Genomic DNA, 14166 nt, shown 5'->3' with positions numbered 1-14166 from the left:
TTATTTTTTAAAAATTAAAAAAAATCAGCTTGAGGCAGGTGAGGTGGATTTGGGTTCCCTCCCGGTTGTAGCACACGGTCAGTGTCTCCAGGATGGAAGCAGCATGGTAGAGGGGCCTGGTAGAGGACAGCTGCTCATGGCATGGTGGGCAGGAAGCAGAGAGAAGGGGGAGCTGGGAGAGGAGGCTTCCAGGGGGCTAGTTTCCCAGGGACCACCTGTGCTGACCGGGCCACGCCCCCTAACAGGAAGTTAGCTATAGCGTCCAGGTGACTCAGTTACCTTCCAAACAGGGCATAGGTGAGACCTTTGGGTGATGCTCCTGATCTAACCTATAACAAGGTCTTGTGCAGTGATAAAATTGTTTATTTACATATCTACCATACTATTTGAGCACTCCAGTTTGAACAAATGTCTATGGCAATTTCTGTTAAATAAAACCTTGATGCTATGGCCTTCCTCCTCCACCTTATTCACCAGACCTGGCACTGTGTAACTTCTGGCTCTTCCCCAAAGGCAGAATGACCATGAAGGAAAGTGATTTGAATGGATTCAGGACACGAAGGCAGTCAAGACAGAGCAACTAAAGACTCTCATGAAAGAGGACTACAGAGCTGCTGCAGAAAGTGGTGAGAACCACAGGATAAGGGTGTCCAAAGTGAGGGGAGAACTTTGCATTTTTTTTTTACTGTGATCATTTTAAGGACAAATTTCAACTTTCACCATATGTTTCACTGATATTTTCCACATGGCTATTTTCCTATTCCATTGTTGATGTCTCGGCCCACTGTGTAGGAAGGGGTCACCAAGGACTGCCCTATCTGTCTCCAGTGGACATTCATTTCCCTTAGGACCATGCCTACGGTAGAGCTGCCAGATCCAGTCCTGTGCCTGGGCTGGTGTTAACAGCAGATGTGGCCAGGTGTTTCCCAGAGTGCGGCCACTTCCTGTTCCTTCCTCTAGCTGAACTGGAGACCTGACAGCGCCGGTAGGAGTCCTCTGGGATTGTGGCCACTCCAACATGCTGTGAGGTCTCCCTTGAGTTTGAGTTTTTACGCTTCTGATGTCTGATGATGTTGCCGCATTTGTTTGCTATCCCAACTTCCTACTGGACAATCTTCTGGAGTCTCTTTACTCATTTTAAACCTGGTAACCTCTTTTGCTTATTTATTCCCAGGAGCTGCTTACCCGTTCTGTCTGCCTGACTGTTGTAGTCAGGGGTTGTGCAGAGAACAATTATAATCAGGACATGGAGTTTATAATATTATTTTTATGATGGTCACCCAGAGTTAACACAAGAAACTACAGGAAATCTGTCCACAACACTTAAGACATACACTATTTAGCCAAGGGCCTGAATTCCACAGCAACATCCCACAGGAGTCCAGATGAAAACCCAGAGCTCATGACAGTGCCTCCCATGAGTCCAACTGGAGGTCCAGATCCCACACCAGTCTCTTTTACAGATCTGTGCGCGGAAGGCCCAAAGGTCAGCAGTGGAAGCCAGAAAGTCTATGTCAGCAGGGTGAAGGAGCTGGGATGGTGGGTTGAGGGTTCTACGCTGGAGCTGAGAAGTCCAGCTCAAAACAAAGTCCACTCAAAACAAAGACCACAGGGCTGTCCTGAAGCGCACCACAGCCATCTTCAGCGACACGAAGGCCCCAAGCTCCTCCGACAACAAGCACAGTCCAGTACCTGCCAGGAAGCCAGTGTGCCAAGTTCATCCTGGAGACCAAATGGTACACATCTTCCTCTCTGAAGCCAGGAAGCAATGCTTAATGTGAGGATCAAAGCTTCTTCAGGAGAACCTAATGACTCAAACAGCAACAGGTGGGAGAACCCACAATACCTCACTGCCTCAACACATTAACACATTACCGCTTCAATGCATCTTAATGCCTAGCTTCTCCTTCTCCACATCTCTGTTTATGCTGGCAACTTTCCTCAGTGTGAGACATCTACACTCAGCAGCATGGTGATTTATTTCCAATGGCATTAAGTGAACCACCAGTTTTTAAGCCATAACACCGACCTCTGCCAGGTATTACAAATTTCAAGATAATTCTCCCAGACTGTGGTTTGCATTTTCCACTTCCCCTGGTATTTTTTTTTTTTTTTATCGGTACTGGGGATCAAACTCGTGACTGCCTGCTTGCAAGGCAGGCGCTTATGCCGCTGAGCTAAATCCCCAGCCCCTCCCCTGGTATTTTTTGATAAACAGAAGTTCTAATTTTAAGATGCTTCAATCTATTCACTTTTTACAGTTACTTGTGTCTGTGTGTGTCCCCTGTAAGAAATCTGCTTCTTCCAAAGTAGGATTTTTCTTATGTTTTCTTTCAGAAGTTGTTTTGATTTTTTTTTTGTCTTTTTGAGACAGAGTCTTGCTAGGTGGTTCAGGCTGGCCTTGGGCTAACTTTGTAGCCTGGGCTGGTCTTGAATTTGCAATGATCTGTCTGCCTCAGCCTCCTGCGTGCTGGGATTACAGGAGTGCACCACCACACCCAGCTCTAATTTTAAAATTTAAATCCATGAACCACTTTGAATTAACTTTTTGTGTGTTGAGGAAGAGTTGAGTTCAGTTTACTCTTTATTTTTTGTTTTTGTATTTTTTATACAACATCCAGTTGCCCCAGAACTATCTATCTATTTATTTTTTCTCTTTTGGAGACAGGGTCTCACTATGTAATTTGGGCTGGCTTTAAGCTCACTTTGTAACTCAGACTGGTTTTGAACCTCCAGTGATCCTCCAGCCTCGGCCTCCTGAGTGCTGGGATTGCAGGTGTGTGCCACCATGCTAGCTAAAACTATTTATTAAAAAATTTTTTTTTCTTTCTCTACTAAACCACAGCTGGTCCCTTGTCATAGGTCAAATTTTTGTGCATGGGGTTTGTTTCTCAGTTTTGTTTCATTGGTCTATTTGCCTATTTTTGCACTGTTTGAATTACTGTTTTTTACTAACTCTGAGGGTCTAGTTTAAATCCTCCAATTTTCTTAAAAGTTTTTGTGAGCCGGGTGTGGTGGCGCTCGCCTGTAATCCCAGCACGCAGGAGGCTGAGGCAGGATTGTTCAGAGTTCAAGACCAGCCTGGGCTACAAAGTGAGCTCAAGGCCAACCTGAACTGCATAGTGACACCCTTTCTCAAAAAAAAAAAAAAAAAAAAGAAAGGAAAAAGAAAAAGAAAAAGAAAAAAAGGGGGCGCGGGATATAGCTCAGCAGCATAAGCACCTGCCTGGCAAGTACCAGGTCCTGAATTTGATTCCCAGTACTAAAAAAAAAAAGTTTTCAAGGGTCTCTTAGGTCCTCTGAATTTCCATAGGAGTGTTGGAATTGGTTCATCAGTTTCCCTCCAAACAGACTGCTGGGACTTTGGACGGGATCGTACTGACTCCAGCGATAAAGACTTGCAATGAAGGATGCTGTCATGCGATAGGGATTCCTGACCCATAAACATAGCGTGCCCCCTTAGGAACATTCCCAGTCCCCAGCATGCTTCTTCTGGAGACCCCTCTCCAGCTCCCTCTCCTTGTATTCACTCCTTCTCTTTGCCCTCTGCTGGGGATGCCCTGGTCCCTGGCAGTGGCCACCCCCAGTGTTGTTAGGTGGCTGTGGCCTCCAGGGAAATGCAGAGGCCCTGGGGCCTTTGCTCTCTGTCTGTAGCCAGCTCTGCCATCTGCTCTCCGTGTGGTGCCCTTTGCTGTCTGCACGGGACATCTCCAGACCGCTAGCTGGCTCCCCAGGCTGTGGCCCAGGCAGTGAGGAGGTGGCAGTCTTCTCAGCCCCCCCCCCCCCCCCGACTGCTCTGTTTTTGGCCCTGTTCCCTTGAAGGACTCAGTCAGCAGAAGGACCCAGTCAGCAGAGCACAGATAGTGGGCTCCCTACCTAGCCACCTCCTTCTCCCACTGCCCTCCCTGCTCTTCAGACCCCTCTCCTCGGCCCTGAGCCCTCCAGTCTTCTTTATCTGTGTCTGGAAAACCCCGCCTAAATCCTCTGCACCCTTTTCCATTCTGCACTTTTCAATCTTATTTCTAAGCTCTAAGTACCCACTTTTCTTTCTCATTTGGTAGTGCTGGGGGTTGAACCCAGGGCCTACATGGAACGAAAGTCCCAGCCCTTTTAAAGATTTACTTGTTTACTTCGAGTCACTGAGTTGCCATGTCTAACCTTGGATTTGTAATCTTCCTATAGCAGCCTCCCAGGTTACAGGCACTGGCCACTACACCAGGCTCCACCATTGATTTTTGAGGTCAGGCCCCATCCCAGCTCTGCAGGGCATGACCCCGGCAGTAAGGGTCTCCTGTGGCACCTTGATTGTCCTGCCAAGTGGCTGATGACCACCCCTCCTTTGGGAAGACTCAGGGCAGGGGCAGCAGTTGAACTCGGTCTTGAAGTGAAAGTAGGAGTCTGTTGGATGAAATGGGTGTGGTGAATGCAGTCCTGTCCAGTCCTTGGATTGGAGAGATAAGGAAGGAGGGAATGGCTTTGGTAGGAAGCACTTGGAATTTTGCCTTGGGGGACTGTGGGATAAGAGCACAGAGTGATGTCAGAGGGAGCTGGGTTCCAATCCCAGCATTGCATTTTAGTAGTGCAGAGACCTTGGGCATGGGATTAGCTTGAGGCACGCATGTGGCCTCCTTGGCTGGGGTGAGGGCAGAGTAAATGGGGTTACCCCGCACGGGGCACATCACTGACACCCACTGGTGCCTTTTGCTGGGACAACCTTGGATGTCCTTGAGATCAGAAATGAGAACACCCAACCTCAAAGCCACACTGTTTATTTGCCCCTATGGTATGGGGCACATGTGACGCCAGGGTCTGTGACAGAGGTAAGGTGTCTCCTGTTCCCTTGGAGATCCAGCTGGTTCCTATGGTTACTGGTAGGGCATCCTTGATCCTGGGCAATGGGGAAGGGAGGGAGCCCTGAAGAGTACAGGAGGGTCCCTGGGTGGGTGGCCCCTGCCATGCTGCGTGGGGCGAGGGCAGCATCTCCAGCTTCCTCTGCAGCCTGCTCTCCCTCAGGCAGTGGGCAGGGCCAGAGTCAGGACCAGCTCCATTCACAGGGGAAGCAGGGTCTCAGGAAGAAGGGGCGAGGCCAGCCCAGACCCAGGATTGCAGGGAGCCCAGAACCCTGAGGGACCCTGCTCTGGTTTCCAGGCTGTGGATTTAGGGTGGGGATTGAGGTCGATGTGGTGGCATGGACAGAGCCAAGGTCACCTGTACCTCTCGGGAGCATCAGGTCTTGGAAGCCAGATGGCCGGGCCAGCAGCACAGGGCATGGAGGGGTGAGGGGCACACACTCAGGACACCCAGCTGGTGTCTTTTGAGAAGGAGCCCTGGGAAGGTGTAGACAGAACCACCCTTGCTGGGTTCTCCGTCTGGGCCCAGAGGGATGGGGCAGGGTGGCTGGGCAGGAGAGGCTGGCTGAGAGGAAAGGTCAGCCTTTGGGGTTGCACTGGCTACTCAGAGGACTCCTTGGGGACGTAGGCCACGTTGTCGTAGGCAGGGGGTGGGGAGGCGGCTGGAGTAGGCACCATGAAGTCAGAGCTGAAGGCGCTGGGCAGGAAGATCACCGACTGTAGGGAGAGAGAGTGGGATACTGGTGGGCTCCAGGCTCCGGCTGTGCCCATATCTGCGCATCCAGATGTTTTTCCAGTGCTGGGATTGAACCCAGGACCTACACACTGAGCTACAGGCTGAGCCCTTCTCTGCTATTTGAAACAAGGTCTCACTATGTTGCTGAGTTTCCCAGGCTGGACTGGAACTTGCAGCCCTCCTGCCTCAGCCTCCCAGAGTGCTGGGATTACAGCTGATATTTTGCACAGCCTACAGAGGCCTGGTCTTGGGCCTGGGCAGCTTCCTGTGTTGGACAGACCCTGTGTTGGACAACATTGTGGGCAGCTTCCCAGAGCCAGTGTCCCCAAGGGTCCTCACCCCAGGCAGCACCCCCTTTGCTGCGCTCTGCCTGGTCCTCCGGGCCCAGGTCCACTTCCTTATGGAATGAGCCTGGCCAGCAGGAAGATCCTTTCCCTCCCTGCCTTTTGCCCTCCCCTCCCTGCTCCTCCTGGTCCCTCCCTCGCCCCGCCCCTTCCTTTATTCCCTTCCCCTCTTCCAGGCGGGCAGTCGGCCTCGCAGGCGCAGGCGTGGGCCTGCAGGGGGCGCTCCCTACCCCGGCCCTCCTCACCAGGCCTGTCCTGTGTTCCCCACGCTCACCGCATTGGCCTGTGTGCGCGCGGCCTGGCATCCAAAGTGGGCGGCAACCACTGCAATGAAGAACTCCAGGATGGTGAAGATGGTCAGCACTGCCAGGTAGCCCCTGCCCACGTCCTGGGGATAGAGCCTCATCATGGAGCCGGCTGGGCGCAGCCCCAGCGCAGCGTCCCTGTGCCCTCCCCACCCTGTGGTGACCGCGGGCCACGGGTTACCCAGCTGGTGACGCCGAAGTCCATGAGCAGCACTGCTGTCCCTGAGAAGGCGGCCGCGGCACTGAGGATATTGGTGCCCAGGCCGCTCCTCACCTGCGGGAGGGACGTGAGGGGGAGAGACAGGGACACAGGGACAGGACGTAGGAGCCTGGCCTGCTGTGTTTTTTCCTGGAGTCTGGCTGTGTTTTTCTCTGCTTTTGGTGGCACCAGGGACGGAACCCGGAACCATCCCACAGATACATTCCCAGCCCTTTCCATTTTTCTTTGGGAGATACGATCTTTCTAAATTGCCTAGGCTGGACTTGAACTTGGGATCCTCCTGCTTCAGCCTCCCAGAGTGTTGGGGTGACTGGCATGTGCCTCAAGGCTTCTGCACTGGTGAGGGGTGGTCTCCCTTGGCCTGGCTGGGTGGGGCTCGCACAGCCCCCTCATCCCAAGCCCAGGCTCCTTCAGCTCCCAAGTCTCCTTGCCCTTTCCCTCTCCAGGTCCTGGCTCCTCCCCCCACTGCAGCAGCTCATCTGCTCTCATAGGCTCCTCTTGGGGTGGACACAGGTGGTTCCTCTGTACACCCTGACTTACCAGGCAGTTGGCATGGCTCCTCTCAGCAGCCACGGACAGGGATCCAGACAGGATGAACTACGGGGAGGAGGTGGGTGTGAAGGGCCCTGCCCGGGGACACAGGCTCGGCCCATAGCGAGGTGTCCTGGGTGTTGAAGGTGTGCACAAGGGTCTGGGGGCTCCTAGCAGTAGTGTCTACTCCAGCAGCCCTGAACCCTCTTTCTTCTGGGGACCACCGGGTCCTCACGTGGTCCTTAGCACCACTGATCACTGTGGCCAGGGCTGGGAGGAGAAGCCAGGGCCTCTGGAGCAAGTCAGACCCTGATGATGAGCCCAGGAGTGCTGGACCCTCAGGGGCTACGGGGCCATCAGGGGTCAGAAAGGGAGGAGGCGTGGGAAGCAGGTGTCACAGGTGCAGGCCTGGCTGTCACCCATCTTCCCATTGCCAGGTAGCCTTACTGGCCAGGAGCTCCCTGACACAGGAGGGGGTCAGGCAGGGGTCATGGCAAGGGCTGGGGTGGGGACCGATGTGCCTCCACTCACACAGGATCCTCCCCAGAAGGGGACACCACCCTGGATAAAGAGCATGCCCAGGTGTCCGCGGCGGACCATGAGCAGCACACTGCCGAAGCCCAGGTGGATGAGGCCGATGAGGATCTGTACTGTCTGGGGTGGGGGTAGAGGTAGGGGAACAAGGACTCAGCCAGCACTGCACACCCCTGGCCCAGTTCCCACAGTCCCCATGAACCCCCAGACCTCCCCAGATCCTGTTTTTCTGAGGCAATAGATTTACAAGAAAGCCATCTCCCCACACCCCCAGGCTGCAACCCTGCAGGCTGCAGTGGCCGAGCCCCCATCTGTGCTGAACCCTGCCTCTGGTCTGACCCCTGTGCCCTTCCTGTGCCCCACTGCTGGCATGCAAGCCTCTCCTTTAGCGTTTTTGTCATTTTCTGGTGTGCCTGATCCGTCTTGGGGAGGGGAGCTGCCAGGGGCTCCACTCAGTTTGTTTTAAGATGAGATCACATCTGAGGGCTCTGAGCACAGGAACGACCCTTGACAGCGGTGGAGCTGTTGGCTGCTGGGCCACAGTGGCACCTGGAGAGGGAGCTGTGGGAGACCCAGTTTGTTCCATCCTAATGGAGGAGCTGGGTGCTTGAGTCTCAGTTCTGGAAACCAGGACACCAAGGCTCAGGAATGCTTAGCAGCTCACCAGCTATGAGCCGCAGGCTAACTGTGCAGAGCAGCATCTTCCCTGGGCGTTGCTCCCTGAGAGCACCCGTGTTTCCTGCAGTCACCAGATGCCTTTGTGGGGTTCTGGGATCCTGGCTCCCCTCAGAGGTCTCACAATCCCAGCAATCGGTGCTCCAATTTGTTCACCATCTCCAGCTCCTTGTGCAACAAGGAACCGTGATACAGCTTTTGTACATGGGTACAGTTCTGCAGACCATCAGGTCTGAGCCAGACAATATGGGGTTTAAAGTAGAACTTCACAGTCAGGCTGTCCTAGGTGGTGGGATGCCACCTACCAGTGTGCAGTCTGGGGAGAGTGGCCGCAGTGTCCTAATCTGTGCAATGTGCTATGTGCTATGACCTCTGTCTCACAGGTGGCTCTGAGAACCTAGTAAGTCCACACTTACACTGTCAGTGTAAGTGTCACAGTGTCACACCTGTCCAGGACCCTTCATAGACAGGAGCTGCCATTACCATCACCCCCTAATCATCATCATCACCACCCCTACCATCATCACCATTACCACCACCATCATCATCCCCACCCCCACCCCTGCCATCATCACCACAATCACCCCCTCACCCCCACCATCATCATCACCACAACTACCACCACCACTATCACCACCATCACCATATCATAACCATCATCATCAAAACTGTTTTCATCTTTCACATGGGGGGAACTGAAGCCAAAGAACCAAGGCTGTATGAGCAGGCATGTATCAGCCAGTCTTCCTACTCTGAGTTCCTATTAGTACACTGCCCCCCAACTTATGCACCACTAAGCCCAAACCCGCTTAGGAGCACACTTTTGTAACAAACAACAGGGTTCCAGCCTAACACAATCAAGTGAGCTGCAGCCCATCACAGCAACCCACTGACCAGACTGTGTCCGAATTGAGCAGGTCATATCCACAGGGCAGCTGTGGCCCTGTAGTCATGTCTCCTCTCTGCTTCTCGGGGTCAAAGCTCATTGCATGTGCACATGGTCAGGCCAGGCTCTCTGGGCCTCACCTGTCTGAGTTCGGGCAGACTTGTGAGTCATTCTGTGTTCAATAAACTGTCGGTTTTAATTAAAGTTTTTCTTAAGCAACAAAGTGTGCATATCTATCTATCTGTCTATCTATCTATCTGTCTATCTGTCAATCATCTGTTGTGGTCTGTGTCTAGATGTTCCTTCAAAGTCTCATGGGGTCACAGAAGTTTTTCAGAGGTGGCTGAATCTAGAGCGTGTGACTGATTCACACTGCAGTGCTGGGATTAAGGGTGGCTGACTGCTGGATCTGTTCGCTGATTGGTTGGACACCATCTTAATCCTGACAGACTGAATACTGTATATGGGACAGAGAGAGGCTCGTCTCTCTCTTGTGGCTTTTGCTTCTGCTGCTGTGAACTGTTGCCCCTCTGCTATGTGCCACCCAGCCTTGGAGCCAGCTGATTATGGAATAAGACCTTCACAAACTGTGAGCTAAATAAACCTTTCCTTCCTTAACTTTAGGTGTTGGGTATTTTCTCTCAACGAGAAGAGTAACGAAGATTCTATCTATCTATCTATCTATCTATCTATCTATCTATCTATCTGATATCCATCCATCCTTTCATTCATCCATGCACTCATCCATCCTTTTATCTGTCCATCCACTCATTCACTCATACTTTCATTCATCTTTTTCCATCCATCCATCCATCCATCCATCCATCCATCCATCCATCTGTCCATGCATCTGTCCATGCATCCTCTTATTTGCCCCCTCTTTTGAGGCCATCTGGGACTGCAAAAGACCTTGCAGCCACCTATCATGAACTGTCACCCTGCAGGAGCTGGCTCTCCCTGCCGCTTCATCTTCTCTTCGCCTTCCTCCCTCGTCCCTGACCCATAGCACTGCAGGTGTCAACCTCCTGTATCCCCTTCAACAGGACCTCCTTTCCCACCTCCGGGCTCCCTGTCCCTGGAGACTGTTTCCTCAGTTGCCTGATCATCCTGGCTGCCTCCCACCTTACTCCCAGGCTGTGGTGTCAGTGTTACCTCCTTGGGGAGAATTTTATGTCCACCCTTGCTAGAGTGTCAGCAGTCTCAGCTCTGTCACCCCCTCGGTGCTGTGAGTGTAACCCTGGTGAAGGAGCCTCTACCTGGCACACAGCTGAGGCCTCCCTGGCATCTGTCTGCCGCCAGCCCCCTCTCCCGTCCCCTCCCTGCCCAGCATCTGCACCTGAGGTCACTGGATGCCAGGATGTCAGTCTTACCCCTAAGGCTTTGGGCTCTCCTGTCAGGAACGTCTCCACAGGACGCAGATCAGGTGGCTGGGTGGCCCGGGTCGCCTGCGTCCCTAGTGTTGGCTCCTCAAACTGCATGACCCCGGGAGGCTGGCACAAGGAGGTGGGCAGGACGGCTGGAGGTGGGTGGAGGCCGCTGGCATTGCTGGGGGGGATGACAACAAAGACCCCATTGCTGGCAGGAGGGGTGGACATTGTGCAGGGTGAGCCCGGCAAACAGAGGCTGGGGAGACAGAGATTGCAAAGGTGGTCACACATTTTTTTTTTTTTTTTTTTTTAATTGGTACCAGGGATTGAAATCACAACCGCCTCCTTGCAAGGCAGGTTCTTATGCTGCTGAGCTAAATCCCTAGCCTGGTGGTCACCCATTTGCACCTGCTTGTCAGTGCACAGACAGTGGGGTGGCCTGTCTTTGTTGATCCATCACTGCTGGGGGAGCTGAGTACTGGAGGTGAAGTTAGATGAGAGGAACCTTTGCAGGATTTCGGGTTTAACCTCTACCTGCCCAGAGAGGGTAAGTGGCTCCCTGAGAATACACAGTGAGAGGCAGGCAGAGTTGCTCATGCCCTCTTTTCCCTGAGACCCAGACCCCGCCTGTGTGTCCTGGGCAATAGGGGTTGTGCCGTTTACTTGGTGACTGTCTGATCTGTCCTGGATGCTGGCTTGTGCAAGGGTTGCACTGGACCTTTGGCTGGGAGACAGAGAGAGGCTCCCCACAGGTTGTGGGGAGAAGTGTGACTGGAGATGGCAGCACAGAAAGGCCCCGGAAACACAGGGCCGAAACCCGCAGGCCTCCTGTGTGCTGTTCCCTGTAAGGATCTGGATCTTATATTAGGGGTGACTGAAAAAATACAGTGAATGCTCAAACAAATAAAATACTACAGTGAAAGACAGATGGCCACGAATCCCCTCCAAACCTCCTCTCGCGTCTGCACACTCGTCCTCAGTCCTTTCTGCAGCAGCTCAGGAGTCCTCTTCCCTGAGGGTCATTAGGTGCACTGCTGCAGCTGCTTTGATGTCCTGAACTGATTCAAAGTGTTGACCTTTCATAGTCATTGTGACTTTGGGGATGAGGTGGAAGTCTCAGATGTGATGAAGAAGGTGGGGAGGACACAGTGTCTTGTTTTTGGCACTGCCTTTTCATGAAATGGCTCTTGGTGGCAGCATTCACTGTATTTTTGATTATACCTTGTAAAGACCCAGGAGAGAGTGTGCATAATTAGCAGCCTCTCACCTGGGCCCAGGCGAGAACCTGACGGAACAGAGGCCTCAGAGGCCGTGTGATCCTGGGAGAGAGAAAACACCTCCCAAAATAGGTTTTCTGCCGAGAGGCAGGGATGCAGTGTTGCTGTTTGGGGGCTTTCGGGGCCTCTCTAGCCCACAGCCACAGCTGAGGCAGGGACTGACCTGGCTGGCACATGGGCCTGTCCTAGTGCTATCCAGCTAGAGGATGCCTGGCTCTTACTGCCATCTGTGGGCCACCATGCCCACGTGGCTGGGAAGCCCAGGAGGAAAGGGGGGGTAGAAGGGGTTGGGGGTGCCTCAGGCGACAGCTGCGTGCAGTGGACAGACCTGGCCATCACCTGTGGTACGCAGCATTGCTGGAGGAACAGCAGCAGTCCCTCACATGCTCGGGTGCCCACCCAGCACTTTGTGGGCCTCACCGTGGCCAGGGTGTACAGGGTAGGTGGGGCCACTGTGGGCCTGCAGAGCTAGTGCGTCTGTCAGAGACAATACTGTTCAGGTTTCAGCCTGGTGCAGCGGCACAGGCCTAGAATTGCTGCACATTGGGAGGCTTAGGCAGGGGAGTGGCCAGGGAGCCCAGCCCGGGTAACAGTAACTTAGGGAGACCTCATTTCAAAATCAAGACTGGCAACTGGCAGGTTCATACCTTCTGGTGCCAGGTGCTGAGCTGGGCTGGGGTGACCTGCGCCCTGTGCTGAGTGGTGAGGGGAGTAGCAGTGAGTCCCAGGGTGGGGTCCACCAGCCCACCAGACCCTCACAGCTGGTGTCACCCTCTGTCCCCTTCCAGGAAGGAGTGGAGGGGAGGGGGGAAGCAACAGGGGAGAGGAGGAGTAAGAGGAGGGGCGGGGAAGGGGTGGTAGAAAGGTGACCCCAACTTCTTCCTCCCCACCCACCTGAGGACCGCATTGCCCCATGGTGCCTACCTTAGCCCACGCTAAGGATCCTGTGAAGTCCCCTCCCCCTCAGCAGAGGAAGCTGAGCTCTAGCACCACCACAGTGTCCTGGAGGAGGTGGCTTTGTCCGGAGTCGAAGCCAAAGGATCACCCAGCAAGCACCTGCCCCACCCCACAAGCTGGTGGCCTCTCCAGCCTCAGTCTCTCCATCCATCAAGTGGGTGTCTGTGCAGTGAGAGGGTGTGAGGTGCTCCAGGCCCCAGGGATACCCGGCCACTGTGTCCCCCACTGTCTGGGCCCTCTACATGATCACTGGGGTCTGACCTGTGGCATCTGGTGTCATCTCTGGAGGTGACAGATGGTAATGCCCTGGCCCATCCAGTGGGCTAGATACATCCCTTGCCTGGTCCTTGAAGACCCTGCCTCACCACTGGGCTCTGGTGGCAAGGACCTCCTCCCCTGGGTCTCCTCTGATGCTGGCCAAAAATCCCTGCAGGGTCCCCCTGCCCCTCTTGGACCCTTCAGGGCCAGGCTGGGTTGAGGCTCCATTTCCCTGGGAGCCAGGCCAGGGCTGGGGTCCTTGGGGCCCTCAGTCCTCTTGGACTCTTCATGGGGAAAGGTGATGCCCCACCTTCTCCCAGCTGGGTCCCCCTGCATCCTCCCCCTTCAGTGTCCATGTGGTCTGAGACCCTGACCCAAACCCCTGCCCAGGATGCCCCCTTCCCTGGTCCCTGGGGCCACGGGACTCACCTGGAGCTCTGTGGCCGCTGTGCCTGCATCTCTGCCCTGGATTCACACTTCTGCTCCAGGAGCTTGCGTGTGAGTCCCTGTGCTGCAGAGCCTTCATTTGCCCCTCCCTGTGAGGGTCACAGCTTCCCCAGGCTGTCCTCTACCTGTGCTGCTCAGGGAGGGGCCGCAGACCCCACGGCAGTGGCGCAACAGAAGGTGGGGGTGAGTGTGCACACGTGTGTGTGCGCGTGCACACACATACAGGGTGGCATTCAGGTGGTGCAAGTGGAATCTGCACAACAGCTCTGGGTTCCAGTACTCCCCAAAGCAGCCCTGGGCCCCAGGGCAGGGTCAGGACCACCCAGGTTTGCCCCTAATATGCCCTGGTCAACTGTGAGCGGATTCAGGTTTGAGCAGCAACCCCTGGGCCTGCACCTCTGTGGATCCACTCCAACTGTGGCCAGGGCAGGGTTCCTGTCCCCAAACCCTGGGACATGGCTGCTGGACTTTCCTTGGCCACCTGGCCACTGCTTGTGCTGTGGAGACTTAGGAGAGCTCAGGACCCCTGGGTCTTGGCCGTCTGGGCTGGGAGTCTCCTGGCAGCTACGGAGAACCTGGCCCCAAGCTGACTGCTAGCCCAACACAGATGCCTGGAGGAGTCTGCCCTGTCCAGCCTGGGTCAGACCTGAACTGCCCAGGGGACCATGGGTAGGGGAAAGCTTCCTGCAGTGGCCACCACTTCTCATTCATGGTGCTTTTGTGGCCACAGTTAAGCGAAGTGAGCCTTTCTTTCTGGTTCTCTCTCTCCATCCCCCTTT

At 54.4% G+C, this 14166-nt stretch overlaps 1 protein-coding gene across 1 annotated transcript; it reads right to left on the bottom strand.

The window, feature by feature from the left end:
* Window positions 1–4753: 4753 nt before the first annotated feature.
* On the bottom strand, window positions 4754–10702 carry Ms4a15 (membrane spanning 4-domains A15). The gene is made up of 6 exons (XM_023563397.2): window positions 10452–10702; window positions 7518–7640; window positions 6996–7052; window positions 6417–6509; window positions 6205–6318; window positions 4754–5567 (listed from the first exon to the last, which is right to left on the bottom strand). The coding sequence occupies exons 1-6, from the start codon at window positions 10674–10676 to the stop codon at window positions 5451–5453; spliced, it is 729 nt and encodes a 242-aa protein (XP_023419165.1). The 5' UTR covers window positions 10677–10702; the 3' UTR covers window positions 4754–5450.
* Between the last annotated feature and the right edge of the window lie 3464 nt (window positions 10703–14166).

Source organism: Cavia porcellus, unplaced genomic scaffold, assembly GCF_034190915.1.
Source record: "Cavia porcellus strain 051 isolate PalLab524CR breed Dunkin Hartley unplaced genomic scaffold, mCavPor4.1 scaffold_17, whole genome shotgun sequence".
Taxonomy (NCBI): Eukaryota; Metazoa; Chordata; class Mammalia; order Rodentia; family Caviidae; genus Cavia; species Cavia porcellus.
Note: the sequence above shows the minus strand (reverse complement) of the source record. Positions and strands in the feature narration are given on the sequence as shown.

Bases quoted from the DNA above. Each gene is read 5' to 3' on its own strand.
- Ms4a15 (XM_023563397.2), bottom strand. From the start codon at position 10,676: ATGTCCACCCCTCCTGCCAGCAATGGGGTCTTTGTTGTCATCCCCCCC. The intron at 6,510-6,995 runs GTAAGTCAGGGT...TCCCTCCCGCAG, and splicing joins GGAGCCATGCCAACTGCCTG to GTGAGGAGCGGCCTGGGCAC. The intron at 6,319-6,416 runs GTAACCCGTGGC...CTCTATCCCCAG, and splicing joins ACTTCGGCGTCACCAGCTGG to GACGTGGGCAGGGGCTACCT.